The 23,869-nt window shown below is 44.7% G+C and overlaps 1 protein-coding gene and 2 non-coding genes across 3 annotated transcripts; 1 reads left to right on the top strand and 2 right to left on the bottom strand.

The window, feature by feature from the left end:
- Positions 1 to 608: 608 nt before the first annotated feature.
- On the bottom strand, positions 609 to 14,546 carry TRIM27 (tripartite motif containing 27). The gene is made up of 8 exons (XM_052648024.1): positions 13,766 to 14,546; positions 12,503 to 12,598; positions 10,752 to 10,982; positions 6,980 to 7,002; positions 5,004 to 5,119; positions 4,852 to 4,884; positions 3,091 to 3,117; positions 609 to 1,448 (listed from the first exon to the last, which is right to left on the bottom strand). The coding sequence occupies exons 1-8, from the start codon at positions 14,183 to 14,185 to the stop codon at positions 853 to 855; spliced, it is 1,542 nt and encodes a 513-aa protein (XP_052503984.1). The 5' UTR covers positions 14,186 to 14,546; the 3' UTR covers positions 609 to 852.
- Positions 14,547 to 19,856: 5,310 nt separating this feature from the next.
- Positions 19,857 to 19,967, top strand: TRNAL-CAA (transfer RNA leucine (anticodon CAA)). The gene is made up of 2 exons: positions 19,857 to 19,894; positions 19,922 to 19,967. It is a non-coding gene; the product is annotated as a tRNA-Leu (tRNA).
- Positions 19,968 to 20,374: 407 nt separating this feature from the next.
- Positions 20,375 to 20,446, bottom strand: TRNAQ-CUG (transfer RNA glutamine (anticodon CUG)). Its single transcript has one exon. It is a non-coding gene; the product is annotated as a tRNA-Gln (tRNA).
- Between the last annotated feature and the right edge of the window lie 3,423 nt (positions 20,447 to 23,869).

Genomic DNA, 23,869 nt, shown 5'->3' on the forward strand with positions numbered 1-23,869 from the left:
TCTTCCCTTGAAATAGAAGGGAGAAATGGAGACAAGTCAATGAATCCCCTGGAATATTGCCCCAGAATCCTTGCAGGGATAGGGTATGACTGACCATCAGTCCACAAATGGAAGTGGGAAGGGAGGTAGGAACAATGAGTGGTGCTGAGCAGAAAATAATTCCGGATGATGTGCATCCAGGACCAGGATACACTTCATTAGAATGAAGGGAGCTGACAAAGCCCTCAAAAAGAGAGGCAAAGAGCACATTGATTAGAACATTATCTCCTAACAGAGGTGGGGCTATTTCCCACCATTACTGTAAAATAACTGTAACTAATCAAAACACATACAGGCCTCTTTAATGGAGTTAATAAAACTACAGCAGATTGGGAATCAGGGGTAGAGGTACTAATCCCAAAGGAAAAACTGGGACAAAGGGATCCATGCTGACAGGACTTTATAGTCCAGCTGTGGGTTCTCAGAAAGAAACCCTGGTTCAGAAATGACAGCAAATACCCATGATCACTATATGGGGCTGAGCCCAGGTGTAAGAATCTTGAATGGCTCTCCTAACCCAAGATTATCCATATTCTTTATCCCCTCCAGTAATGTATAAGACCAAGAAGTGTGGAACACTGGAGGTGGACATCTGGTTTTTATTTCTGGGCAATCTCGATAACTTATTACATCTCACAATTTTCATGGGAAGGGGGGGATGGCAGAGAACACAGACATCCTGTCTTGCACTGCAGGGCACGGAAAGTGGTAAGAACATCCAGCTGTGATGGGCAGGAAGTGGCAAGGCAACAAGATGCCTCATGCCTGGGGTGGGAGTACAGCCAGCAGCCCTTCTGGCCTGAGTTCACCTCCTCAAGGGGAGGTCTCCATGGAATGACCATGATTCCCAACATGGCCAGAAAACCCATCGATGCCACTCATGGGGCAGATGATCAGAGGAGCTGCGCTCTTCCCTCCAGAGTAACTCAGACTGAAGTAGGGCCGGACAGGCCCACAGAAGGTAGCATGAGAGAAAGTAAAGGTGTGACACCTCTCTGTCACGTTGTAGAAGGAGACCTCGCCAGCATCATAGTCCAAGAAAATCCCCACCCGTTGGAGAGGGGTCCGCAGGGGGAGGGCAGTCATTGGGGAGGTGAGAGCCCAGTATTCTTTCCCATACCACAAGGACACTGCCCAGAATCCATTCTGGGGGGCTGAGGTTACCCCACCTTTTCTGCAAACTGAGTCTTCACAGACACCTATGGTCCACTTGGCTTTATCTCCCACCTCTACCTCCCAATAGTGTCTCCCAGCGATGAAGCATGGAGAGCCCAAGACACAGGGAAACAGATTGAACCGCTCAGGGTTGTCGGGCAGGTCCTGCTGGAGGTAACTGTACCGCACTTGCCGCAGGTTATCAGAGAGGATCAGGCTGGGGTAGGCTGTGTCTGGGTCCAGAGTCACATCCACTGCAGAGAAATACAGGGGCAGAGGAGGATTAGCCAAGCACCAGAACAGCCCACTCTGAACACTCGGCTTTTCTATCCCTGAGAAGAGAGTAAGAGCTCTCCAGCAAAGACACATTCATTTTATACATTTAAGTCCACCCTGAAGCTGACATTCCCAAAATTACTGTTTGGATTAGGTAGTTATCTCATTTAGCTAGGATATATTGGAAGTACTGAAATTTTTACCTTGCTTTTCCACATTTTAAACCACAATATCCGTTATAAGCTGAATTTAAGGTTTTCTTATGTGTATGTCCAACCCCTTAATCCGAAAGCCACAGGGTCCAGAAATTTACAGTATTTAGACAGAGAGGGTGTGGTGTAGCACTCTACAACCAATACTAACAGATCTGCTGTGAAACATATGGATATTCACATTATGTCAGATAAACACACTAAATAGTGCCACATGCATCTGACAATCGTGGTGGTTTCCAGTTTTAAAATCACTGACATATTCTCTCACTTGTTCTTCTTATCTTGTTCAGAAGGAAGATTCCCTAACATTATCTCTCTGAACCATAGTTCAGGTAGGCTGACTGTCTCCCACCAAAGGCTCATGACAACTGGTGGAGGTGACCAAGAACCTCAGAGGCATGGTTCATGGTTCAACAATGTGTTCACAACAGTTCCCATTTATTCCCTCATGTCATGGGTAGACCTCGTACCTCCAACCAGACATTTAGCTCCAAGGGTAGGTCAGTGCCTTATGCTCTTTGGTTCCCTCTACTGTACCCTGTGCAATATTAGGAAATGTAAGACATAAGCAACATATTCAATCTTGAAAGAATTAAATATGGATCACAACCAGGGGACATTAATGAAAGAAGACCCATTGTTTGTAGAGTCCCTCTGTTCATGATGAAGGAGGAAATGGCAACTTGTTCCAGTATTCTTGCCTGGAGAATCCCATGGATGGAAGAGCCCAGTGAGCCCCAGTCCATGGGGTCACAGAGGTGGACACGACTGAGCAACTAACACACGTGCTGTTTGTCCATGAAGAAGATCCCATGAAATAGAAGGTGGTCATGTGAATACAAACCTCAGATGAGTTTGAGATCATAGATTTACCCAGTCTGTGAACCTCAGGTGAAGGTGATTGTCAAGGGGACGGAGAGTTTCAACTCTAGATCTCAGACAGAGAAGGGATGACTCCAGATTTTTCCTAGACTTTCCCTAGCTCTCAGAATAAGAGGCAAGCTCAATCTTTTCGGAAGGATGCTTTTGTAAACCACACACTGCCCAAGGCTGGGTGGGCACAGCAGTGGACTGGTGTACTAGCAGCGGCAGTGCGCTAATTTTTGGAAACTGTAGTTTCAACTCTATAATCCTTCCTAGCATCTGAATTCAATTTCCTCCTCTTTCAAAGGTCCATGGGTTCAGATTTGAGGCCTTTTAGGAAGCAAATATTACAAACACATAGAAATAACAAATTTTTTGTGATTATTATCATTTTTTAAAAAATAAATGTAACCTAAAGGATTCAAATTAAGGCACTTTCCAAAATCATTCACAATAGTAGTGAATGTTAGTGAATAGTAGTAGTTAGGTTGATAAGGATTTTTACTCCTTTTTCCAAATGGTTTTGTCTCCTATCACCCACCTGAGTATAACTGGGCCTCTCTCAATTCTGAAAAAAAAACAGAAGAGAAAAGAAGTTATGGAAGTTATCTGAATATTTCTAGGAAGTATCCAACAGAAGGAGATTTAGGAGTCATCATAAAGCAATGGTTTCCATTAGAACTCCTGCTGTCAGTCCTGCATTAATTTTTTCATATAGCGTTAAGACTCCATCTTCCAGCCAAGAGGTCAAAGGGAAGAGGGGCTGGGAACTTTGAGCATAAAGATAACACAAGCTCGACACTGGAAGCATATGGGGTCAAACTGAGGCAAGATTCAGGATTCCACTCCTCAGTGGGTCAGCTGGCTCTGCAGGGAGAGACATGGTTCTAAGTCCACATCATACATAACTCTTGGATTCATAAGCTACCTGTTCTAGGGGATGTGTGGTTCAAGTGACACCAAGCTTGCCCCTGCCAAGCTGGGGCAAACTATACCATTTGCAGCAAAATGCATTTACAGTTGACAAAGCATTTTCACAGGTATGTTCTCAATGGACTGCTTAAGTGCAGGAGAAGAGCAGGAAAAATAAAGGAGAGTCAGATCAAGGAATGTCATGTCTGAGCTAACCACTTGTGGTATTAAGTGGAGTTTCTCCTTGTTCTGCTTGTGAGCATTCCCTAAATCCATGTTGCCAGATGTGAAAAACGTATGTATCTGAAAAGATGCCATGCAAATAAAGGTTTAGCACATACAGGAAATTATAAAAATTATGCAGATTTGTAATTTATAGTAAATATGAAGTGATTATGTACATATAAGGGTTTCAGATTCTATCAAGCTGCCTAGGAATTTCAGCATTTTGTACACAGCCATATGGGCTAAGGCTTCCCTGGCAGCTCAGTGGTAAAGAATCCACCTGCAATGCAGGAGCTGCAGGTTCAGTCCCTGGGTCGGGAGGATCCCCTGGAGGAGGGCACAGCAACCCACTCTTGTCCTGAGAACCCCAGGGACAGAGGAGCCTGGCAGGCAACAGTCCATTGGATCACAAAGAGTCAGATATGACTGAAGTGACTTAGCACGCACGCATATGTGTTATATGCTTATAAGTTACTATGAGCAGAAGATGTTATATTTGAAGAGTGCCCCTTAAATACCTAGAACACTTTATTTAACAAATATACATGAAGGTTCCCTTCTAGAACACGTCAGAAATTGTAAGTAAACCTAATCCTTCCAGCCTTGTGAGGTAAGAGCTACCAGAATGATAGCTTATCATTCTGTGTAGAATGTAGAATGCTTATCAGGTGGCAGAGGTGGGCCCAGGACCCAGGCAGCCAGACTCCTGAACCCCTGTTCCTACCCAGGTTCCTGTCCTCGAGGTGCTGCCTCAACCAGCGATGCTCAATTCTTCCTCCTCCCGGTCAGTACCAGTACCCATATGCAGCAGAAACTCGATAAATTATAACTACAAATATTAGCTCAAATGGAATATAGCTAGAATAGTTTCTCTTGATTCTCTTTCTCAATTAAAAATAATTTTAAAATAATCAAATTAATTCTGCATTAATTGTTGGATTGTATATTTTCCTCTTCCATTAATGTAGATTGAAAAATAAGTGTATTTAGTTAAAAGACTTCAAATTGAAACAAGAGGCTATTAATTGAAAAAATTAACAAAGCCAAAAGAAAGATGTGACATATCAGGGAATCCGGCCATTTCCCATTTTCCCATACTCTGGTGCGGATGTTTATCTTTCCAGGAAACTTCAACATCAACAGTCCATTAAGTAGATAAATTTACCTTGGATTTTCTCCATATCTGACTGCATTTTTTCTATGGGGAGAAAAGAAGATATTCAGTTTGCATTCCATTATCTAGCTGGAAAACACTTCCTCTCAGGCAATACAGTTATTCAGAGCATAAACCCTCAGAGATCCCTCTTCTCACATTACCTGTGAACTGCTTCAGACTCTCAGTCAAGAACAGACACTTCTGAGCAAAAATGTGGATTTTCTCTTGCAGATCTGGAGGTGTGATCCAGGGTTCAGGAATCCTGATTCTTTCAGCCCTAAGTTTAAAAAAATCCATGAGTGAATCTCTCACCCCCACCCCCACCCCAAACTTCTTTCAGGGTCTAGGACAAAGCCTGGGCTAAACTGGCCAGTCAGTGGATTGGTGGACAGTCTTTAATAGCAGCCAGTAGAGCCCTTTTCCTATTCTCTTCCTAGACTGTGATCCTCTGGACCAGAATAGGCGAGTCCTCTTACCTTCATATTCTCCCACAGCATTAGCTTCTGGCTTTTCAAATGGCATATGCCCTCAGAAAGATTCACTGAATTAAACTGAATATAAGCGAGACCTTGCCAGAAAGCACTAAGATTCCATGATCAAGTCCTTGGTATTCATGGTGGGCAATGACCCATAACCCTCAGGTTCCCAAATATGGCAAGAATGACATTTTCAGACAGATGGGTACTCTCTGGACAATATCCAGTTACCCATCAACCCCCTCAAAGGGTCTGTGGCAAACACTGACTGCTAATCATATGCCCAATATCCCTTCTCTCACCTTCCAAATTTTACTGGGTTCATGCCTGCCTAGTCTGAATGTGACCATGTGACTAAGCTCTGGCCAATGAGAGCTAAGAAGTATCTTGCACTAATTTGAGAAGTCTGCTTAAAAAGGAATGCAATGTGACTTATCTCTTTCCTGCTGGTTAGCATTCTAGGAAGTTTCTTGGGCTGTAATAATGAGGAGCATAGCTTATGTATGGCAGAAGAGTAAATAGAAACAAACCTGAGAGTCTGATGATAAACACTGGAGCCACCAAACCAGCCCTGGGCTAGCTATCTGCACATTTCTTTAACGGTGGCAAAATGTTTTAGTTATATTTAAGTCAAGTCAAAGATTAAGTCAAAAAATTTTCAGAGTCAAACCCAAACTTAACGTTCACAGATGCTAGAACCTAAAGGATCTATCTCTGTGTTAGTTCAGAACTAGACTGACATCAAAAAGTAAAAGCAGCAAGTGAGGGCAGTATTTGTTAGGGCCACTTGGCAGGGACTAGTGCAAGTTCTAGCTCAATACCATCCCATGTCAGCAGCCCTCAAAAAGCTCAGCTCTATCAATAATTCTATTCACAGGGCCCTTCTAGCCCATCTCCTCTTCAAATGCTCTCACACAATCAAGCTGCACTTCCTCTGAAGGGTTTTCACCCTTCAGGGTTTTACTTAGCTTCAAAGTTCAGTTTCCTCAGTCAGGCTTTACCCCAGAAGGCATTCCTACAACAAACATAATATTCCCCAAGGTCTATCCCATCTGTCCTTGCCATCCAACACTGAAAACACAATTTAACTGTGGCTTCTTGCCCAATCTGGGCTTTTCCTGCTTGGTAATGTTCCAACTCCCAGGGAGCTCTTCCTCACTGTCCATCTGATGATACAGTAGAGAAATAATAAAAACAAGAGCCAGAATCCAGGTAACTCATGACTTATCTCTGAGCTGGTCAAACTTTTCTTAGCCTGTATTTTCCCCATTACAGAAAAAAGAGAGCCAGAAACAAAGACAGAGATAACAAAAGAGAAAGGATTCTGAAACAAAAACTATAAAATACCCTTGCACTTTGCCCGAGGCCCTGTGAGTCTCCACCCTCTCCACAGAAGTGTCCTCATAAACTACCAGCACCCTCCCAAGTGGGCCCCCTACTTCACTCCTCACCCTCTTATTTGTCAATAATTCCTTAGTTTTACTGAGAAGAGCTGCAGTCCATCTAGTTCTTTGCACACTAGTGACTCAGTTCAGGGACAGACAGGATATGTCTCAAATTTGGTAAGATGTCCTCAGGCTCTGGGCTCCTTCCAGAGTTTCTAAGTATGAGGGAAAGTCTACTCAGGCTTGATTTAGCACTGGGGAAAGAGAAAACTGTACCTGCTCAATGTGTCCCCGATGTCCTATAAGAGAAAGGAAAATGAAAACCATGAGAAATCATTTATAATGTCAGTTTTCTCTCATAGATGTTTGTTAGAAACTGAGCTGCAGGCTGGCCCTCCTGGGAGAAACCAGGGAGACAAGGAGCACACACTGTGTAAAACCTGGGCAGAAGAAACTGGGATACACACTATTTGCTATTCCAGCACCTTCCTGCATTCCCTTCCTGCACCCTGGTCAAAGATCTCAAGGTTTCAAATTTACTAACTCAAGCATCTCACTCTTGGACCACAACTGCCTACCTGCCTGCCCAGCTTGCTTTCTTCGACCTATTATTGTGTGTGCACACGCGATAAGTTGCTTCAGTTGTGTCCGACTCTTTGCGACCCTATGGACTGTAGCCTGCCAGGCTCCCCTGTCCATGGAATTCTCCAGGCAAGAGTACTGGAGTGGGTTGCCATTTCCTCCTCCAGGGGATCTTCCCAACCCAGGGATCAAACCCATGTCTCCTGAACAGGCAGGCTGATTCTTTACCGCTGAGCTACCAGGGAAGACCCCGATATTGCCTTAATACAGGCTAATTATTTTAAAAATATCTCTCCACTTGGGTTTCCCAGGTATTGTCCCATGATTAAATTCAAGCTTACATTGTGTCTCCTTCTAAAGACACTTGCTATTTACTTTCCCTTTATAGGTGGTATGTTATAGCTACTATTTTTCCTTTTGTAATTAAAAAGTAATCTCAAAGTGACACTTTGAAATTAACATTCCAGCCCTTATTGAACTCCCCCTCGGATTTAGCCTCTGTAGATAATTATTGTCTAAATTACCTTTCACCATGATAGCTGCCAAATGATCATTTTCTTGCCTCAAAACTCCTTGTACATTACTTAGTCGACAGTCTACTGCAAGGAAGACTTTCCCCTAATTTATTATTAGTGTGGAACCATCAATTCCTACTTTATTCAATGGGTTATAACTCATCACTATTCTTAACTATTTCGGTGCTCAAAATATCTGAGACTTGGTCAGAGAATCTGTCATTTTTTCCTCTCTCTTCTCATCTCATTCTCCCCATTATTATCTGGTTTATCATTCCAGTGTTTACCTTGCAAATACCTACAGATACATGTATTTTCTAATTATCTCTTCTTTCTTACACAAAAAGCATAATCTATATTTTGCACTTTGAATTTTTTCACTTCCCAATACATTATAGAAACTCCTCTATATCAGTTATATCATAGGTATCTTCCTTTTTCTTTTTTTATAGTTGCATAACATTCCTCTGTGTGTGTGTGTACATACGTTAAAATACAGTTAGACAACAGTGGCCATCTTGCCCTGTTCCTGACCTTAGTGGGAATGTTCTCCTTCTCCACGTTAAGATTCAGTTTACTTTTCAAATGACTTCTACCATGACCACTCTCCCCCATGGAGTCCACAACTTGCCCTCTTCTTTCTCTACTTTTCTTTATCATCCAGTTTTGATTTCATGGTCCATGTGTTCAGAAATATTCTCACAAATACCTTAAAAAAATAAGCAAACCCATGGTTGCCACTGGGTAGAAAGGGATGAGGAGTGACTGTTTAATGGGTACGAGGTCTCCTTCTGAGATGATGAATGTGTTCTGGAATTATACAGCTGTGATGGTTGCATAACATTAAGTTTACTAAATGTACCAAGTTGTACACTTTGAAATGGTTAAAACAGTTAATTTATGTTATGTATATTTTATCATAATCAAAAAGCCAGAACAGGGGGAGTTCCCTGACCGGTTCAGTGGTTAGGATTTTGTGCTTTCACTGCCATGGGCCCAGGTTCAATCCCTGGTCAAGGAACTAAGATCCTACAAATAGTGTGGCAAGGCCAAAAACAAACAAAAAAACCCCTCACATCTTGCAAAGTCCTAACCCTGGATGAACCCAACTACCAGCTTTCCCTAGGCCTGGAACCAGAACAGTCACAATCATAGAAAGCAAAGCCGGGACGGGAAAAAGTCACCCACCTGGACGGACAAATTCTGATATAAACTGACGTTCACTGACCAAGTAACTCGACTATGTCTTGCGAACCAATTTGCTTTCCCATACTCTGAAACAGTAATTTCAGAACTTTCCCACAATCCTCAAACTCATTATTTTCTCTAACCCCTGCTCAATGGCAGCCAAAGAGGATAGAAGCCAAGACGTTTTTGCTACCAATCCTCATAACCTGCTGCATCTACCTGTCCCCACCCTCCTTTCTTCTTATACAACAGAGGATATTTCAAAGCTAAGTCCCTCCTACACGCTTCAGTTACCCTTCCTTCTGCCTTCTCAGAAACAGCACATCAGAGATGAGTTCATCCTTAGAGCTTCAGTAAATTTTCTTCACCTGAATCTTTACAACAGATGCTCCTCTCCACATTTTTTTTTAAAGATATGTTTAACTGGTTTCTTTAAGCATCCTCTTCCCATAAAGCCCCACAATTCTACCTCATCTCCAAGTATTTTCTTTTTACCTCTTTCTCAGCCTTATTTATTGAAATAGTCATTTACTCTCGCAGCTTCCATTCACTCGGTCACTACAACTTCTCCTCACGTGGCTCCTGCCCAGACTGCTCCACTCGGGCAGCTCTACAAAAGTTTATCAAGGATGGTCATGTTTTTAAACCAAATGGCTCTCAGCCTTCATATTATTTCACCTCAACTGCATTAGACTCTGTTGTCCACTCCCTCCTTCCAGAAACATTCTTCCTCCCTGATCACATATTGCCTGTCTGGTAAACTATTCCCCCTGCAAGCTCTTCCTTCTCTAACAATTAAATATTGGTGTTCATTAAGCTCAAGATTAAGCCATCTCTTTTTAACGTGAAGTAAGAGTTGGTGAACTTTTTCTAAGAAAAAGGCCATACAGTCTCTGGCACAACTACTCAACTCCGGTGCAACAGAGAATACAAAACAAATAAATGGGCTATGTTCTAATAATAGTGTATGGACAATGAAGCTTGAATTTTATGCAATTTCACATATCACAAAATAACAAACATTCTTCTGATTTTTCTTCCCCAACTATTCAAAACTAAAAAGCACAATGAGCTCGCAGGACACACAAACACAGGTGGTGGCCCATAGTTTCTTGACCCTAAACCCATCAGCCCTTTTTTAATGGCAACACTGATGATACTTGTTTGTTCACTTCTTTATCATATGATCTCGACATCAGAATTTAAATTTCAGGAGAGCTTATTTATCCACTTAATTCCAGTGCTTGACCCAGAACAGAAAATTCATATGCATTGAATGAACAAACAACAGACAATCAGCTCATTTCCTGTGGTCTTGCTGGGCTGGGTCTACTGCAGCTTTATCACTCATACAACCAAGATTAAATCCCAAGACTGCTTGGGCTGACCACTTCTTGTGGTACTTGTTATTTTGTGGCTGTCATAGTGCGCACATACATGTTACAATTATAGGATACTGGGATGAGGAGAATCTTTAAATGACATGTGGGCCAAATTCCTCATTACATGAGTAACTGAGTTCACTGAGGCCCAGAGAGGTCAAGAGCCTTGCCTGTGATCAGACCACTTATCAGTGCAGGACAGGCTTGAGCAGGACAGGTCTTCCTTTTGACCTTTCCACGACACGGTGCAACTGACTGACCCAAGCTGTGCCAACCAGGGCCTCTACTGTACATTTCCCTTCTAACATGCCCTTGCTACAGAGTTTCAACAAGGGAGTAGGGGGCCCTGGATACTGCTTGGCAGAGGACTTTCAGTCTTACCTGCAGGAGCTCCCTGGTGGGTTGCTGCTGCTTCTCTTCCAGCTGGGCAATCAGGTTGCTGAGGTGGGAGATGTTGCAAGAGAACTGAGTGATGGCACCATTGATACTGTTGTAGATGGCCAAGTCTAGCTCCTCGAGACGGGCCAAAAGGCGATACTCATGCTCCTTCAAGGAGTGATATAGCTGCTCAAACTCCCAAACAATCTTCTCCCTCTCCATCTGGGTCAGGCTCTGTGTAGACCACAGGGAAGGGCAGTGAAGAGAGGAAAGGCTGCTTCTAGAGCCCTTCACATTTCTCCCCTGTCTATCTACCCCAAGACCTCATTATTTCATCCCAGTATACAAGCATCTTGTTCACTCACTTATTCTTTTCCAATGTTTATTGACTGGATATACAATGGCAGAGAACTGAATTACCCCAGTGATAACCAAGGCAGTCTGAAAAAACAAACAAAAAAACCCACAGTCTCTGCTCTCAAGGAACTCAGTCAAGTGAGAGTCAGGTTCATGTGATACATGTCATCATGGCTAGTTAAGCACAAGGAGGGTGACAGCATTCAGCAGAAGCTGATACAGTTCTCAGAAGCAGTGTTCACAAAGAGTCTTGAAGGATGACTAGAAGTTCACTTTATGGTCAAAGAACAGGAGAGCTTTCCAGGCAGAAGAAATGCCATGGACCAAAGAGTGGAAAGGCAAATGATGGAGTCTGGCTGGAGCACATGAGTGCTTGTGAAGACGGCAGATAAAGTAAAAGATGAGAAGCCTGGTAGGACTTCACTGCAAGTGGGAGCCATGAAAGACTGTCAGAGAAGTCACATGATCAGATGGGTGCCCTGTGAAGGATGGTTTGGAACATACAAGCAAAACTTCTACAACAACCCTCACATAATAACCTTGATTAGTTTCCTTAAACCTTTCACATGTAATCCATTCTCTCTATCTGGCCTTCTGTCTCACTGGCTTTGAGCATAATTCTCTACTGGCACAGTTTGTTTGCCAAAGGTTATCTGTCCTTCCTTCTCCACCACTTGTCCCACTGACAGACTCCACAAAAGCTTATTTCAGAATAAAGGGTCAGCAAACTCCCGTGTTTACTCCCTTGGAGTAAAAGTTTATTGGGAAACAGATCCATTCATTTAAATGGTGTCTTTAGCTGCTTTTGAGCTATGACAAGGGAGCTGACTGGTTGTGCTAGAGGTATAGGCCACAAAGCCCAAAATATTTACTCTCTAGTCCTTTACAGAAAGGTAAGGGACTATTTTTTCCAGAACAACCACCCTCTCCCCCAAATATCCCTACCACAAAGGCCTTGGGAAACTAGGAGAAGGGAACAAAGAGAAAAGTTCAGAATAGAATCATTGCCAAGAAAAAGAACATTCCAACAAGACGCAACAGTCAAGTTTATGGAAAGCCACTGCCAGCATCTGTCTGCAGAACAATACAAAAGGCTGCTAACCAATGCTCAAGAATTTCACCAGGATCAACCCTGATCTGCACAAAGCTAGCAGATTAAACTTTTGCTAGGTCAGATCTCCAGGGGTTTAAAGTTGACTATTCCATCCTTTTCCCCCCAAATGTGGGAATCCCTTGGTTCTCTAGGTGAATTCCTAACTGCCATGTAAGGTTGTTCCACCCGTACCTGTAAGTTCTGGGTAATCTGACTGCACAAGGTTAAGGAAGTTTACAAGTCTTACAATATAAGAGAGTGACCAGCAGAACCGATATTATCTACGAATTCTCAGGAACCTCACCAAGAGTTCAGCTCGCGCCTGCTCTCCCTGTGCCCTTCGCCTCTTCTTTAAGTCTTTCACTCTTTTTAGGTGGTCCAGCTGGTTCTGGATTTGCTCCTGAAAAAGCAAAAACAGGTGTACAGTTCAAGATAAGGCAGGCCTTAGCAGTGTGACTCTTAATCACCTGTGTAACCCACATTCATGATGCCAAGTTCTTGGTGAGAGCCTGTCCTTGGATCACACTGCCATCACCGTGGCACCACACCTCTCCTTTGGTAGTTTGTATCTTAAATGGTGGGTCACCTACCTGCCTTTGGAAGGATACCGCATGGCTTAGTGGAAAGGTGAATAAACTAGAAGGCTTTAGTTGTCGAGCTTTCAGGGACAGGTACGGAGAGAAAAGGACTTAACTTCTCCTATTTTCCCCTGGTGTGACATGAACCAACACCACCTTCTCAACCTAATAGTGTTCAGTGTGAATAAAATGGTATTTTTGAAAGCACCATAAATGTTCAGTGAATAATTTTGCATGAACATACTCACATTTACACATGTACATAATTATGTGGATGTTCTCTGCAGTCCTCAGACACAGATTATGTGCACACCTTGAATGTTGTCTTACAACTATTTTACATTTAATACTTTATTTCCATGCTATTGTTGAGCTGTACAAATCTGTTGGTGCACAAGGGGATCCACACAGCATTTTATTTCACTCAGTCTTCATTAAGTCTTATCTCCTATGAGTCGCACAGTGGTTAAATGACTTAGGCAGTAAGAAACTTGTTCTTTTCCGGGAGGTTCTAGAAGAGGACGGAGCACAGGGAAGTGCTGGGGGAAAGGAGAGGTGATGGGCATCTATTTGATGTGAATACAGCCGGGCAACGTCCGACTGTGTTTTGTCTGAGATCATCTAGGAGCCAACAGGAATGCGAGCGTCTCTGAAGCTTGTCGCTGCGTACGTGGTTTTACAGATATCTTATATACAGTCAAGAGGGGTCTCCAAGGGCCGTCATGTATAATGTGCCCATGAGAGCACATTAAACACAGAGGCACATACGCAATGAGGGTGGGGAGACTTCTGGCTTCATCACCAGCTACAGGTTTTCCTCCCAAATCTGAGTGCCGAGGCTCTGGAGCGGACGGAGGAAATGACGGCTGTGAACCACACGTCCGGCTCAGCCATTTTCTAGGCGGAAAAAAGGAAGCCCCTTTGGCTCTCTCCTCCCTTTGTCCGACTCGCGCTCCGGCCCCTCCCCGGCCCGCGCGCCCGGCCCTCACCTTGAAGCCCTCCACCGCCTCCTCGAGCGGAAGCACGCTGTGGCCGCGGTGCTCGCGGGAGCGGTCGCACACCACGCAGATGGGCATCTGGTCCTCCTCGCAGTACAGCTTCAGGGGTTCGCGGTGTTTCTCGCACACGCCCATCTCGCCTCCGGGCCCCGACGGCCGCTCGGTGCGCAACTGCTTCACCAGCTGGGTCACGTTGGCCAGGTGCCGGTTGGGCCGCATGTGCCGCTGCGGGAAGGTCTCCCGGCACTGCGGGCACGACACATTGGTCTCCGCCGCGCCCCAGCAGCGGGCGAGGCAGGCGCAACAGATGTTGTGGCCGCAGTCTAGCATCATGGGCTCCACAAAGTACTGCAGGCACACGGGGCAAGTGGTCTCCTGCTGTAAGCACTCGGCCACGCTCCCGGAGGCCATGGCGCGGGCCCGCGGGGGCGAACGGGCATGGGCCCCGGTGCCCAGCCCAGCGCGGAGCCCAACTCGATTGCGCTCCCTCCCGTCCGCTGTTTCTGGGCGGTGCGGAAAGGCCAGCCGGGCTGACGGAGGGCGACGCCTCCCGGGCCGATCCCAGACGCGCCCGCGCACTGGAACCGCGGGGTGGCCGGGCCGCTCCCTGAGCCGCTGCGCCGGGCGGAGGGAGTATGGGGATACCGCGGCCCCACCGAGCCCAGCGACTACGTGAAGGGACAGCAAGATCGCCGCCGATCGGACTCCCGGAGCCGGGCGCTCAAAACGCGCAGGACAACGTGGCCGCGTCGGAGCCGATCCCAGCGGCCGCGCAGACCCCGCCCCTGCGCGAGCGGAAGGGGCGGCCCGGGGGCGGGGCCTGGGCCGGACCTCCTTCGTGAGGCTGGAAATTGCGGCCTCAGGCCTGGACGGGTTCTTTCGCAGGGAACCCGGGAGGCCTCGCCGCCAGGGCGGGGGCGGAACGCGCGGGCGGAAGCTCCTTGGGTACGGGTCCTAGAGGCAGGCGGTGTCCACGGGGGGGGGGGCGGGGTCAGGATAACCCCTGCCTGCACGCTCCGGGCGCCCCCGCCGAGCCTTGGGCCTTGGGCCTGGATCCCGGGTCTTTTGTTGGGTTTCTTCTCTGGTGCTCAGGCCTCTGCCGCGGCGAGAGAAAGCTGGCTTTGTGTTGGTGTGGGAAGAAGAGACATCTGGCTTCCCCGGCAGGCCAGAGGGCTGGGAGTAGCCGACTCAGCCCCACCCAGTCTGTGAGGAACTTTATCAAACAACCCCATTGACGGGCGCTCGCAGTTGTGTTTCGTGAAAGAAAGGCTTAATTATTAGATGAAAACATTTCTGTGACAGAAACAGGCAAGCCCAGTTCTGCTACTTCCTACTGTGCCTAAGCAAAGTGGTCTACCATTCTGAGCTTCAGTTTCCTGTCTGGTGAAACGGGAGTAATTATACCCCAGCTCCGTACAACTTTTTAACCCTAAGGAGGTTTACCATTAAAATAATAAAATACCCACTGCCTAGAACTACTAAATAGAACTTAAACATGCTTGCTCATTAATAAAATACCTAGTGCCTAGAGCTGTACTGAATAGAACTAAACAGGCCTGCTCCTTCCCGAAGTATAGGGGGAATGATAATCCTGTGAGTAACACAGGCTGTTTTCATTATCCAACAAACTTACAAAATTTTTGCGTTGTTCGCCCATCCCTACTTTGGTGTTTCCTGTTTTCCTTTGCTATTTTCTCGATATTGTCCTTCATCCTCTAAATTTAATTGAATTTGGACAGCCTTGCCTGTGTTTATTTTAATTTCCATTATTATATTTTGCACTAAGTGATTTCAACAATGTCAGTTTACAAATCTTTTTTAAATGAGTTAGTAACTGGTTGAATGTGACCTATTCCACCAGTTTCCTTGTTTATACTCTTTTTCTGTAACCTATTTACACAATGTTTCAAAGAAACAGATCAGATACTTCAGTAACTCTGTGAGGACAGAAACGTCTCTCCAGACCTCCTGGATTGCTGTTATGCCTTGTATGTAATTATGTGAAAGGATTTCAATATTTATTGGATTATTAGACTAAAAATTAACTTAATGACTCCAGGGTCACATTCTGTGCATACTTCTTATCTTTATCACAGTTGTTCAGTTGCTAAGTCATGTCTGACTCTTCAATGCCATGGACTTCAGCACACCTAGTTTCCCTTTCCTTCAGTATCTCCTGGAGTTTGCTCAAATTCATGTGCACTGAGTCGGTGATGCCATTCAGCCATCACATCCTCTGTTGCCCCCTTCTCCTGCCCTCAATCTTGCCCAGCATCAGGTCTCTTCCAGTGAGTCAGCTCTTCACATCAAATGGCCGAAACATTGGAGCTTCAGGTTCATCATCAGTCTTTCCAGTGAATATTCAGGATTGATTTCCTTGCTGTCCAAGGGACTCTCAAGAGTCTTCCCCAGCACCACAATTCAAAAGCATCAGTTCTTCCTGTAGTTCAGTTCAGTTGCTCAGTTGTGTCCGACTCTCTGCAACCCCATGGACTGCAGCATGCCAATCCTCCCTGTCCATCACCAACTCCCGGAGTTTAGTCACTCATGTCCATTGAGTTGGGTAAGAGCATTAATAAGTAAACTATTGGGAGGGTATTGGCAAACTGTAAGAGAATCTGATTTGGAATGTTTAGGAGTGAATACGTGGAAGAAAATTTGGACAGACAGTACTGATAAATTTGGTTAGATAAAGTCATGAAAACAAAGCAATGGTGATAACATTGCTTGTGGAGGACAGACCCTGTATCCGGGGGGAGGTTCCACTGATGCTTTGCGAACACAGGAATGACAAATTGATGGTGCAGGTCATAGTAAGGCAATACCAACTAGGAGGACCCATCTAGAGACTAAAGCAATAGTGACACAAGAGGACATTAGTAGAATAAGAGCTGATAAGGAACAGGGGAATGGGCAGGTAGGCTAGAAAAGAATCAGGATACGCAGTGCCATTCTCCTCAGGTATTTCTAAGGAAAATGAAGGTCAAACAGGCAAGGAGGAGAGAGGCATCGTAAGACAGAGCAATAAAGAGGTGTGTAGTAGTGAAGTTTGCAGGAAATAGAGGAGAGTAAGACATTTGATAAAGGAGAGGGATTTGGGGGTAGAGGATGAATTGGAAGATTGGGATTGACATATATACACCATTGATTCTATGTGAAAAATAGATAATTAGTGAGAACCTACTGTATAGCATGGGGAACTCTGCTCAATACTCTGTGGTGACCTAAATGGAAAGAAAATCAAAAAAAGAGGATATATGTACATGTACAGCTGATTCACTTTGGTATACAGTAGAAACTAACAACATTGTAAAGCAACTATACTCCAATAAAAACTTAGAAAAAGAAAGAGGGATTTGCTTGCACTTTGGAAAGCGATAGAAGTTCTCCTTTTCAACAAGTGTGGCTTTGTGGTTTTCTGACCATCTCCCAGCAACCCCACCAAAAGAGAACCCACAGGGCAAACTCTCAGAATGGACTACTATGGAACTAAAGGAGGACTGAGAATAGGGGCGGGGCGGGGGGGGGGGGGGCATTTAAGAAATTTTTAAAGAATAATTGATTTGTACCAATTCTTCCTCTTATTCTTCCAGGTTGATGGGGAAGGAGAGATGACTTTTTCATTTAATACGTACCTATTAAGAAGTTATTATATATTGCACTCTGTTCATTAAAGCACAAAATCTTTCTAACTCCTGCAAGGTGATGCTAGTATCATAATCTTCATTTTATGGCTGGGGAAATTGTTAACTTGTCTAAGGTCACAGAGTCAGTGAATGACAGAACCAGGACTGGAATCTGGGTAGACCAGCTCTAGAGAGTAAGTTCTAACCATAATAGTATGTGTCCTCTCTAGCTGTCCCAGGTATCTGCTAGACAATTAAAAAAAAATCCAATACCAGTATTGCTGTCATTTAGTTCTTTTAACAACATTCCCTGGTGTAGGTTATTGCTTTTAACAACCAGTGTGAAGGGTCCTAGATTAAAGAGCAATCTAAGACAAGATATAGGATAGGAGAATTCAAAGCATACTCAGGCAATGCTGATACTGAAAAATGTGATTCCTTTAGTCATTTTATTTTACTTTTTTTTTTGCCATGCCCTGATGTGCAGCTTGTGGGATCTTGGTTCCCAGACCTGGGATTGAAAACATCAAGTCCTAACCACTGGACCACCATGGAATTCTCTAAATATGACTTCTTTTTGAATTGGCAATTAGCTTCCCCAAATTTAACTGTCTTCCATTTCCTGAGGATAAAATCTTTGGAGACACTGGGGAAGAAAGCTAATCTGACCCACTTTTTCAAACATCAAGACTTTGGGGGATTTCACTGAAAGACTGGTAAATACCCTCTGCTTCCTGCCCTTATTAAGCTCACAGGCCACTGGGGCTAGGTGGGGGCAGGGATGGTTAGCGACCTCCAAGAGGGTCACCATCAGTTTCTTTCCTCTCCATATGGATAGTGACATTGTATCATTGAGAGTTGCAGTTCTATTCTTCTCTTGAATCTGGACTTGCCTAGAATGCTCTGACCCACAGAGTATAGCAGAATGACTCTACATGATGCTGGGCTTGGCCTACAGAGGACTGACATCCTCTGTCTTGGACTCTTAAGAGTCTTCAGCTACCTTGGAAGATGTTTGTATTAGTCTGCTCTGGCTTCTGTAACAAAACATCAGCCTGTGTGGTTCAAACAACAGAAATTAATTTTTTCAGTATATTTTCTGGAGCGTGTAAGTCCAAGGTCAAGATGTGAGCAAGGGCGATTTCTCCTAAGGTCCCTCTCCTTGGCTTGCAAGCAGTCACCTTCTGGTTCTCACACAGCCTTTCCTCTGTTGTCACTTTTCTAATGGTGTGTTTTGTTGTTTTTTGATTGGGTTAAGTGGCTTTATTAGAGAAAGCCAGGATTACAAAGGACTTAAGAGTTAGCCTTGGGGCCTTTCTTCTTGCCAAAGGTGGGCACAATATTGACAAAGCTCTGGTTATACTGCATATACTTCTTGGTCCAGCCCATCTTCTTTTTCTCCTGTTTGACCACTTTGGGATTCTAACCCAGCATCAGCCAGGGACCACGGAGTTCACCTCTAAGCATTTGGCTGGCTACTTGTTGGGTGCTCAGAGCCTCCACCCCACACTGGCCCAGGGTAGCCTCATCCTCTAGGAGCATCCCTGCCAGGGGGCACAGCTTGAGTGATGTCCTTGAGGGAGGTTACACGAACTTAGATGGGTGACCGTCTCCTGGCCTGCCAATGCAGAAGATGCAAATTCTTGCCTGGAAGATCTGGACAGAGGAGGCTGGCTGGCTGGTCCATGCGGCCACAAAGAGTCAGATATGACTTAGAGACTAAACAACCACAACTCCTGGCCTGTCACCTCCAGTGTGTGTAGCTATTGGCCGAGGACAAAGAACTGTGAGTCGGTGACTAAACCGTGGCTACTGCTGCTACCATGAAGATGGAGCCGAGAAAGAGCTTTCTGTACCAAAGTTTTTAGGTTTGATGGATTCCAGTTTATCAACCTATTTTTTTTCTTTTTGGTTACTACTTCCTGTTTTTGGTTACTGTTTTCTGAAACTCACATCCACATCCAGTCTTCATGCTCAAGGTCTGTAAAAGCCACTCACCTTGCCTCTTTCTGATCTATACTAACCCACCAGTTTTCTCCCCATGTCTACACGGGCTCCATCGCTACTTCCCCGTTGAATTCCCGCCAGTTCGGTTGGTTTGCCAGGAACCTTCTCGCGAATAGAGCCTGCACTCTGCATCCTTTCTGGGAATGAGTAAAGGGAGTTCGCTCCTGTCCAGTCGGGGATCGGTCCCGGGTCATTAGGATCTTCGAGTTTAAACATCCTGGGGTTACAGGGAAGGGCAGAGGGAAGGAGAGGGAAGAAACGTCAAACCGTACCCGGGATTCAGAGGTTCAGTCAAAGTTGCTGACTCTACTGAGAAAGAAGGTTTAGTTAACTTACAAGGATTCCCATTTTTTCCGGAGAAACAAACTACAAAAGAATTTAACAGCTCGTGAGGAATGCACGTCCAGCGAATCTGAAGGTTTTATTTGTTTACCGAGAATAGTCAACCTGTCAGGATGGCCGAGTGGTCTAAGGCGCCAGACTCAAGCTCAAACAAGCTTCCTCTGACAGAGGTTTCTGGTCCCCGAATGGGGGCGTGGGTTCGAATCCCACTTCTGACAGACTTTTTTCTCAACACTTTCTCAGCCATTGCATTCGTTCTTCTTTCTACTTTCCCCCCTTTCAGCCCTAACGACTGACCCCTAATGAGGTCCAACCCTTTTCTTTTCCGTTGCTACTTATCATGGATCTCGTTTTTCTCTGTGCTCCGATTTGTCATGAAAGGCGGTTTTCACCGAACGCTCATTAACCTAGAGGCGTCCTGGCAGAAAAAGGAGCCTGACGGAACGGAAAGACATGTACACAGACTCGGTGATTACAGACTGTCCTGAGCTCGCGGGCTATTGGGATCGTAGTCTCACGCCCTTTCTCACTGGCCGAACCTATCAAAAATTAAAAGTGCAGACACTGAAAGTAGCTTGGTTCACTCTGGTAAGGGATTGGAACGTGAAAAATAAAGAAATAAGGAAGGTTCCACCGAGATTTGAACTCGGATCGCTGGATTCAGAGTCCAGAGTGCTAACCATTACACCATGGAACCACTCTTGTTATTAACCTGCTACACTGTCCATCTGATATCTCTTTGTGCTTTTTTTCCCCTCTCCTTTTCCATTGAGGTATAGTTGATTTATAATGTTCGTTTCAGGTACACAGTGTAGTGATCCAAAATCTTTATAGACTGTACTTCATTTAAAATTATTCTATCACTGTGCTTTTTATTTATTTTTACCAACAGAGATGTATAAAAAACGATTTAAAATGAAATGTGCCACTTTAACCGAAAGCTCTGCTCTTCTTCCTAATTGATTTTTTCTTCTTTTTTAATTTATGGAGGCTTTTTTTTTCTATTTTTTTTTTTTAAGAGAGGGATGGAAAATCTGCCACTTTTAAGCCGGAGGGCGATGGAGAAGCCAAACTCAAGAGTGGGAGGTTGTGGGAGGTTGTTTTCCCTGAGCCTTCTTCCCATATTTCTTTCCCTTGATGTCTGGGAAGGGCAGGATCCTGATCTGAGGAAGTGGTTACCTCTGGCGGTTTTGATTTTGCTTTTATTTCCGACACATGCCAAAAGCAAAGTGGATTTCCATCTTGCCCTTCAAAAGGGAAAAAAGAAAAATTAACACATATATTTTTTCTCTACAGCTTCGCTTTTCATTCTAGCATAACTGCAAATGCCTCCAGAGCAACCTCAAAGTTCCTTGGTGCTTCCTGCTTAGGTGTAATTATGTGTTTGCCATTTTAAAATCTGTCCTTTCACTCTGAGATGCCTTAAGTACAGGACAGGTTCTCATTTCTCTTTGACACCCGATGGTTCTGGTCCATAGTATTAATAGAAACTTAATCTATAGCTTGTTGCATGCTGCTGCTGCTACTGCTAAATCGCTTCAGTCGTGTCCGACTCTGTGCGACCCCATAGATGGCAGCCCAGCAGGCTCCTCTGTTCCTGGGATTCTCCAGGCAAGAATACTGGAGTGGGTTGCTGTTTCCTTCTCCAATGCATGCATGCATGCTAAGTCACTTCAGTCATGTCTGACTCTGTGAGACCCTATGGACAGCAGCCCACCAGGCTCCTCCGTCCACAGAATTCTCTAGGCAAGAATACTGGAGTGGGTTGCCATTTCTTTCTCCGCTTGCTGCATGAACACATAGATTAAAGGATGAATCAATGAATGCATGCATGAATTAAAGAAGGAGTGAATAAATAGCCCGAGTCGGAGTGTCTTTTTCCTTCTCTCCATAGGCTAAATCTGACAAGTCTAAAGGACATGATTGTGGCTTTTTGCCAAGTGGAGGGTTCCTTTCCAGGTTCTAGCTACCAGGTACGATATTCCAGTAGCCATAGGGTCCCACAAACGTATCCTGGAGTGTGGATGGCCAAGAGAGGACATCATAGTGCTGGGCATGGTCATTTATTTCTCTAAATTTTCATTTTATTGACATAACATGATTATCTAGTAATTTTTAAGAACAACATATAATAAAGAGATCATACATGTAGCATCACTGGAAAAAATACTCAGTATAAATTACTACTTTCAGTTCAGTTCAGTCGCTCAGTCGTGTCCAACTCTTTGCGACCCCATGAATCGCAGCACGCCAGGCCTCCCTGTCCATCACCAACTCCTGGAGTTCACTCAGACTCACATCCATCGAGTCAGTGATGCCATCCAGCCATCTCATCCTCTGTTGTCCCCTTCTCCTCCTGTCCCCAATCCCTCCCAGCATCAGAGTCTTTTCCAATGAGTCAACTCTTCGCGTGAGGTGGCCTACTTTAGTCAGTCTAAATATTATTTACTGACCCTACATTCTTTATGGACCTCTGGTAATCTCCCAAGAATGAATGGGAATGCTTATGAATTCCTGAGTCATTTTTCTGCCATTCATCCTTTTGCTGGATTTACAATCGAGCAAGTTGCCTGTCACAAAACAGGTGCTCAGTAAATATGGATTGAAGTGAATATATTTTGGGGGAGATGGAGAGGGCAACTGGAGAAGGAAATGGCAATGCACTCCAGTATTCTTGCCTGGAGAATCCCAGAGACAGAGGAGCCTAGTGGGCTGCTGTCTATGGGGTCGCACAAAGTTGGACACAACTGAAGCGACTTGGCAGCAGCAGCAGAGAGGGCAACAGTGAAATTCAAAGACTTTGGCCAGGTCACTTATACAGTTTTCCTAAGTTCTTCCCTCCATGAACATCAACTCTCTATTCTATTGTATCCGTTGGTTTTAAAGTTAAACCAGAACCTCAAAAGCCCGCTCTTTAGTGATAGCCTTTAAATTGTCCTCTGAGGCTAGACAAGGCAAAAAGGGGGCATAAAATCATTGTTTTTTCAACCTTAGCACATTTTTTATCTCAGGGAAGGATAGTTGTTATGGAGCTGGAAGATAGGGCATCTGGCCATGCTGCTGCTGCTAAGTCGCTTCAGTCGTGTTCGACTCTGTGTGACCCCATAGAGGGCAGCCCACCAGGCTCCCCCGTCCCTGGCATTCTCCAGGCAAGAACACTGGAGTGGGTTGCCATTTCCTTCTCCAATGCATGAAAGTGGAAAGTGAAAGTGAAGTCGCTCAGTCATGTACGACTCTTAGCGACCCCATGGACTGCAGCCCACCAGGCTCCTCCGTCCATGGGATTTTCCAGGCAAGAGTACTGGAGCGGGGTGCCATCGCCTTCTCTGATCTGGCCATGGGTTGGTTTATTTATTCATGAGTTTGGAGTTCAGAAGATTGTTATTTTCCTTTGGAATCATCCATGGTTGGTTCACAAGGTGAATGTGAACCTCATATTGCAAGGTGAATGTCAACAAAGACCACTGAGGGGAACGTTTAGGGGAAGAAATGACTGGGTCTGACAATCCAGAAACAATCTGTTCCCTCAAAATCTGAGCAAGAATGGTTTACACTTACCTGGTAGCAGAGCTGAATCCAAAAAGAGCAAGTCAGTGTGGCTAAATCAGTGGTCAAGAACCAAGTTCAGCTGGAGTGTCCTGTAGAAATGGGGCTTTAGAACACATGACCCTACCTCAAACTGAAGATCTCAAGGTCTTCCTGGTGCCTCAGCTCTATATACCTTACTCACTTCACAAATTAGGAAGATAATCTTTCATCTATTTATTTATTCATTACTACTTACCAGAAATATCTGTTTAGTTTTCATGATGTGGAGAAGTGAGAGAAAGATGATTCTATATCTGACAAAGCTTATGATGCATAGAGAAAGGCAGACAATTACACAAAATTTTCCAATTCCAAAAGTTATGGTAAATGCTAAAATAAGTGATAGATAGAGTGATAACAGAGCATGGCCAATGCAAAACAACAGGAATACGCCATTAGTGTCAGGTAGCAATGAGGAAAACCTGCCAGAGGAAGGGATGGCTGAGCTCAGCCCTGCTACAAGCTCCCCAGCTTGTTCTATTTCTCCTTTGCCGTATTTATCAGACTGGGCTTAAAATTTTTTTTAATTTAC

The sequence above is a fragment of the Budorcas taxicolor genome, chromosome 11 (assembly GCF_023091745.1).
Source record: "Budorcas taxicolor isolate Tak-1 chromosome 11, Takin1.1, whole genome shotgun sequence".
Lineage (NCBI taxonomy): Eukaryota > Metazoa > Chordata > Mammalia > Artiodactyla > Bovidae > Budorcas > Budorcas taxicolor.

Coding starts and splice junctions, on each gene's coding strand:
- TRIM27 (XM_052648024.1), bottom strand. CDS start 14,185: ATGGCCTCCGGGAGCGTGGCCGAGTGCTTACAGCAGGAGACCACTTGC. Junction 10,983..12,502: donor AGGCGCGAGCTGAACTCTTG/GTGAGGTTCCTG, acceptor TGGTCTACACAG/AGCCTGACCCAGATGGAGAG. Junction 1,449..3,090: donor AGAGGCCCAGTTATACTCAG/GTGGGTGATAGG, acceptor ATTTCTCTGCAG/TGGATGTGACTCTGGACCCA.